Source organism: Rhinolophus ferrumequinum, chromosome 9 (assembly GCF_004115265.2).
Source record: "Rhinolophus ferrumequinum isolate MPI-CBG mRhiFer1 chromosome 9, mRhiFer1_v1.p, whole genome shotgun sequence".
Taxonomy (NCBI): Eukaryota; Metazoa; Chordata; class Mammalia; order Chiroptera; family Rhinolophidae; genus Rhinolophus; species Rhinolophus ferrumequinum.
The window spans coordinates 5,060,031-5,066,030 of NC_046292.1; the positions used below are offsets into that span (position 1 = coordinate 5,060,031).

General features: G+C 40.8%; 1 protein-coding gene across 8 annotated transcripts in view; it reads left to right on the forward strand.

Moving 5' to 3' along the window:
- PER3 (period circadian regulator 3) overlaps window positions 1-6,000 on the forward strand; it is a 56,216-nt gene extending 50,216 nt beyond the window's left edge. For 3 of the 8 annotated variants that reach the window (XM_033114368.1, XM_033114372.1, XM_033114373.1), the window contains 4 exons: window positions 1,375-1,558; window positions 2,142-2,292; window positions 3,243-4,376; window positions 4,888-5,991. In XM_033114368.1, coding sequence (XP_032970259.1) covers window positions 1,375-1,558; window positions 2,142-2,292; window positions 3,243-3,365 — 458 coding nt within the window. In that variant the 3' untranslated portion in view covers window positions 3,366-4,376; window positions 4,888-5,991. Of the gene's footprint in view, window positions 1-1,374; window positions 1,559-2,141; window positions 2,293-3,242; window positions 4,377-4,887 lie in introns of all 8 variants that reach the window. The other 5 variants (XM_033114367.1, XM_033114369.1, XM_033114366.1 and 2 more) reach the window with 5 other exon arrangements.

The window sequence follows — 6,000 nt, forward strand, 5'->3', positions numbered from 1 at the left end:
TTACCCATAAACTTACTTTATTAAAAAATTAGAGAGGTACTTTTGTTTGTTTTGTTTTGTTTTAATTGTTCCAAAGTTGATGGGAAGTATCTAGAAGGGTCAGATGCAAGATAGGAAAAGAATGATCCATAAGACTCCATAGCAGCCATAAAACGATGGTTTTTCTTTTGTAATGGGAAAAGTGAGAAGAGAGTGCAGATATGAGTAAGTTTATGTTTGGTATCAGGATAATGAACTTCCTTTCTAAGGGCTTCTGCTTTTCCCTTATAAAATGGGAAAAAGTGAAGGAGGAGACAGAGAACTGGGAGTCGTCATTGCCGGGGATAGACAGACTAGTACGCTGACCAGAGGACCACAGCAGGCTTTCCAGCCTTTTTGATGACCCTTTTGGTGATGATGATTTTATTGTAGAACAACGTACCTTGGTATATGTGACTTTCTCCAGGTCTTTGCTTTCTACAGTTTAGAAAAGAACAGAATTGACCATTGACTCTAGCGGAGTTGACTTTTTTTTTTTTATTGGGGAAGGGGAACAGGACTTTGTTGGGGAACAGTGTGTACTTCCAGGATTTTTTTCCAAGTCAAGTTGTTGTCCTTTCAGTCTTAGTTGTGGAGGGCGCAGCTCAGCTCCAGGTCCCGTTGCCATTACTAGTTGCAGTGGGCACAGCCCACCATCCCTTGCGGGAGTCGAACCAGCAACTTTGTGGTTGAGAGGACGCGCTCCAACCAACTGAACCATCCGGGAGCTCAGCAGAAGCTCAGCTCAAGGTGCTGTGTTCTATCTTAGTTGCAGGGGGTGCAGCCCACCATCCCTTGTGGGACTCAAGGAATTGAACTGGCAGCCTTGTGGTTGAGAGCCCACTGGCCCATGTGGGAATCGAACCAGCAGCCTTCTGAGTTAGGAGCACGGAGCTCTAACCGCCTGAGCTACCAGGCCGGCCCCCGGAGTTGACATTTTGATAGTTGTGGGAAGTCGGAGGGAAAAGGAAGCCTCAGGTATCACAAAGAGTTATTGAATGATGGCCTTTGTGCTCTAAGCTGAATGACTAAGGCACTGTTCCAAATTTGTAATTGAACAATTGAACAAGGAAATGAGAAAGTGAAGGTGAGATGTCAGCAGTATAGGAAATGGAGCTGAGATGGAGCCGTTTGGGTGATGATAAGGCCTTGAGAGTGCACGTCTCAGGAGGACTGAGAAAGGGATCTTAGAGGATCAGGGACCTGGCGGGCCCAGGGGACCTGGGACGATGGCTGGGCTGCGCGGTGAAGAAGACTGTCAGCTAGTTGCCGACGTCTTTGAGGAATGAGTGCCGAATGGGCAAATCCGTCCCTGACAGATGTTGTCTAATTTATACTGGTGTTGATTTTTGATAGGAAGCAGTGACAGCAGTGTCTACTTTGCTAGTAGCGATTATTCTTCTGAAATCACCACAAATGGGCAGCAATCTCAGGATGTACAGAAAAAAGAAGAATTTCCCAATTTAGCTGAAGAGTCCATCTGGAGAATGATAAAACAAACACCTGAGTGCGTTCTAATGACATATCAGGTACCTGAGAGGTAAGAAAGCACTTTAGAAGACCCACTTTCATATGAGTTGTTTTAGTGGTTTAAGCGTGTCTTTTAATACAAAGTGATTTTTAAACGTTTTTTACATACCCTTAGAGAAATGTATTTTCAGATTCATTTAGTTGAAGTCAAATGACGAATGATTTCCTAAACAGTGGTTACAGTGGTGGTGCCACACAGCGGCAGATCCAGACTAAACAAACACGTTACGCAGCATGAGACAAGAGAACAAAGACAGCAGTGCTTTCCAAGATGGCACACAAGTATAGGAACTTTTCTTTTTAGACTCTGGATTTTTGTTTTCCATTCTAAGAGTAGAAGAAGTAAGGGAAATCTGTTTCCTCTATGTCTGATTAAAACACTCTACAGATGTTTTCCACCAAGAAAAAGAGGTCTAGCTTTACCAAGTTAACAAAGAAATAATTCAGTTATTTTGAAAGTGTACATCATATATGCGTATCAACGAGAGATATAAAGTATATTACAAAACAAAAAAGAATTGCTGTTCTTAGATGACATAAAAAGAACCCTGGGCCTTATTCAGGACTATAAGGCTTTGTTTATTTGTTTTTAGAGCTAAAGAAATTGTACTGAAAGAAGACCTAGAGAAGCTGGAAAGCATGAGGCGGCAACAGCCCCAGTTTTCTCACGGACAAAGGGAGGAGCTGGCCAAGGTACATCCTTGGATTCAGAGCCAGACTATCCCTCAGGAGATAGACACCCAGGTAAGCGTGGTGATGGTCTCCATCGCATGTATGGACATAAGCAGTGTTCTAGGCACGTAACGTACGTTGCATGATCCCACTGGAGATTTTATCCACAGTCACTTCGGCAGTAGGTGTTGTCATCTCTGCTTTACCAATAAACAGCAAAGTAAGGTATACAGATAGGAAATAATTTGCAGATGGTCACACAGTTCATCAGATTTTGAGTGCAGGTCTTTTGGACTGCCAAGTGTTTCTTTTCTTCCACCAGTTGGAATATTGTGGGGCAATAAGGAATAAAGACACCTGCTGTGATGTGTGATTGACTGGGGAGGAGAGGTGGAAGAGATTTGCATTTCAAATAGACATGCATGTTTGAAAAGAGTTACAACTCAAGATATAAGATTCACACCAGAGGTCCTATTCATACGTAGCAGGCATTTCTGTGGGACCCAAGTGGTCTTTGTGCTGTTGGGAGGTCTTCACATTGAGGTCATGTGTGAGCAGCCTGAACAGTGAAGTGGTCCCAGCTGTTGGTTCTGTAGTGATGGTCATGACCGTCATGGGAGCTGATGGGTGAAGTTAAAAATTATAACAAGGGAATAAAGTGAGGTGTCCAAAAAAGTGTATGTTAAGACTTATGGGTAAACAAGTCATTGGCGCCCTCCCCACCCCCAGTGCCTGCTACTGAAGGACGGCTAGATATGGTCTCACCAAAAAGAGGAGGCAGACTGGTTACTATAAGCAGAGTCTTTATTTTTTAAATATTGTTTTTCTGGTCTTTGAGTAGAAGGATATATGAAGAATGAGCCCCCAAACAATTTAAACAAAAGCTTTTAAACAATTGCCATCATTTATTTACCTTCGAATAATAAGGCATGAGCCATAATGAATATCCTTAGTCATGGAGAGGTGGCGGGGATTAGACATAGTGGCTTGGCTAGCATTTTACTGACTTTAAAACTTTTCAGATGACATTACATCAAATAACCTGCCTGCTCTGGTTCCTTTTTGGAGGGCTGTGTCACTTGCAAAGAGAAAGACTCATCTGGTGCAGCTATAGAATCCCATGGTCAGGACCCAGCAGAAGATAGCAGTTGAATGACTCTGAACTTGTACCTGGGGACCTGCCGGACAGCTGGACCTCTTGGTGTATATCTCTCTAAACCCCTGACTCTTAAATGACCATGACATTATCGTTGAATGTGAAAGTTTTTCCCTTCTTGATTTTTTAAGAGACACCATTTTTCTGAAGCAGACATTGTATATAGAATCTTTAACTTGTACTTGTTCCTGACGTCTTAAGACGGTCCGTGAGCTCGTTTTGTAGTTTAGCTGTCTTCTCAAGGGACTGAATGGCTTCTAAAAAGGTATGTGTACAGCAAAACTTTATTTCAGGTGTCACCCAAAATGAATTCTAATTAGAAATAGAGCTGGAAAGAGCCCCAAACCTTAGCTTCATTAATTTTGTTCTGTTGTTACATAAGTCATTTCCCCCATTCGAGTACGTGAAGAAATCCCACCTGCGGGCCACATACTTTTCATAATGGTTTCATAAAGTTAGTGTCTAGTCTTTGCACAGCTTGATGCTTCCCCTCCATACTGAAGATCAAACATTACAGTTTTCTTACAACAAACAGGAGTCACTTTACTGTTTACCAGTATTAAAATAGACTGCCCATTGGTATCCTGGAAATACCTAGTTCTGAGGGTTGTATTTTGACCTTTATTCTTATAGATGCCTTTCCTTTTGATTTTCCACTTTCCACTGAAATCCTGGGTCTTATCTTAAAAATCAATCAGCTTACAAGGAGCTTATTCCTTGGAGAGTTTAAAGTAGCTTTTGCATGTGTAATTTTAAAACAAAAGAGCTTCTAACTCAACCAGTGGTATTTCCCTTTTTAATGTTTTTGTTTTTAAAATAATGATTGTAAAAAGTTTCAAAAGTTTTGTAAAAATTAATACTGTTTTTATTAATCTATGTTTAAATGTGTGTAAACCAAAACTAACAGTTAACTTTTTCTTTCCAACCAATTTACACAAAAAGGTCTCCGTCCCTGCCAGAGGTCTGATTGGTACTGCCTTTGCTTTGCCCTTAAACAGGGGTAAGTGTTGGGGAGGGGGTGCACAGTGAGAAAGGGGTCTGCGGGAGCTCGGGAGCCCTGGCCAAGGGGGGCGCAGAGCCTGCCGTAAATCAGTGTTGTCTACACCTGCCGTAAATCAGTGTTGTCTACACCTGCCGTAAATCAGTGTTGTCTACACCTGCCGTAAATCAGTGTTGTCTACACCTGCCGTAAATCAGTGTTGTCTACACCTGCCGTAAATCAGTGTTGTCTACACCTGCCGTAAATCAGTGTTGTCTACACCCAGGGTCGTCGTGTCTTCTAAGAAGAGTGGGTTGTTTACTTGATTGGTTATCTCCCTGTTCTTTAGAAAAGTTGATGAGTTCCTCCCAGAGTTGGAGTGACATGTGCAGTGCACACGCATGTAGATCAGAAAAAGCAAATAGAAAAAAATGAAGGGTACAGGAACATTGTATCTTTATGTATAATAACATGCAACAAACTAACTTACTTTTCTTTGTTGTTGTGTGTTGTTTGTTTTATTTTGTTTTAGGAAAACACTTCTTCCTCCTCTAAAGTTTTATAGCTTTTTATAAAATGCATCCTGATAATAATTAGGAAAGTCGACCTTTTTATCCATGATGACTGCTGGGCCCTGATTCTCGATCCCCACAGCTTAGATTTTCTTTCGAAAGTAGTAGTTTCCTAGAAGGCAATTCTGTCTTAAGGTGTCAGAACCATTTTCAAATGCTGCCTATGACGTTTCTTGGAATTTTCTAGTATTAAGCAGTTCCATGCAAATATTCCTGTTTTATGAATGGGAACTCTCACATTTTACTCCATCTTGATTGTTAAATGATTTCTGAAGCCCTTGTGTTGGCCGAGCTGTGTGGTATTTTTGCCTTTGGTGAAAAAAATCAAATTTAAAAAAGTTAATCATCCTGGAATATTGTCCGTCAGTATAATCATTGTGACCTTCTGTAGTGATAAGATTTTTAATTTGTGTAAATCAAAAATGACATGAGTCTATCAGCGGATCATTCTGCATTCGTGTATGCGTATTTGAAACCTTATGTTCTCTAATAATATATGCCCTTCTTTTCCATTCTTTCTGAATGTTGATCTAAATCTGCTTACTTCTTGGCCTTAGTACACGTTTTATGGAGTGTACACTATACTAGGCTTGATTTGAAACCGGTGCTTGTTTTAAGCAGATTTCTAAAACCACTTACAATTTCGTATCTGGACAAGTAGATGAGTTGGTGCGTTTCGAGCCTGGACCGTGACTCTCCCACTGCTGTGAGGGGAGGGGGCTCAGCACTGCCGCCCACCGCCCCCCAAGGGGGCTTGACCCACTTGTACACTTTGTTGTTCAAGTTTATTAACTTTTTGTACTAAGGACTTTAGAAATTGGTAATAAGAAATGTATATTATAGGCATCAATGTTTACATATATGTTACTCAAAAGGCTGCATTTTCTTGGATAAGAGGTCAGGATTTATGAAAAACAATGCTGTGTGAATGGCATCATTCAGCAATTAAGTGAAACTTCACGATGATTCATTAGGTAAATTTAATGCAAATTGAAATTTTGTTTCAACTGAATTTAAAATTAGCTGTGTGAATTTGCTTGTTTTTAATGGTTATTAATATTTTAATTGGGTAT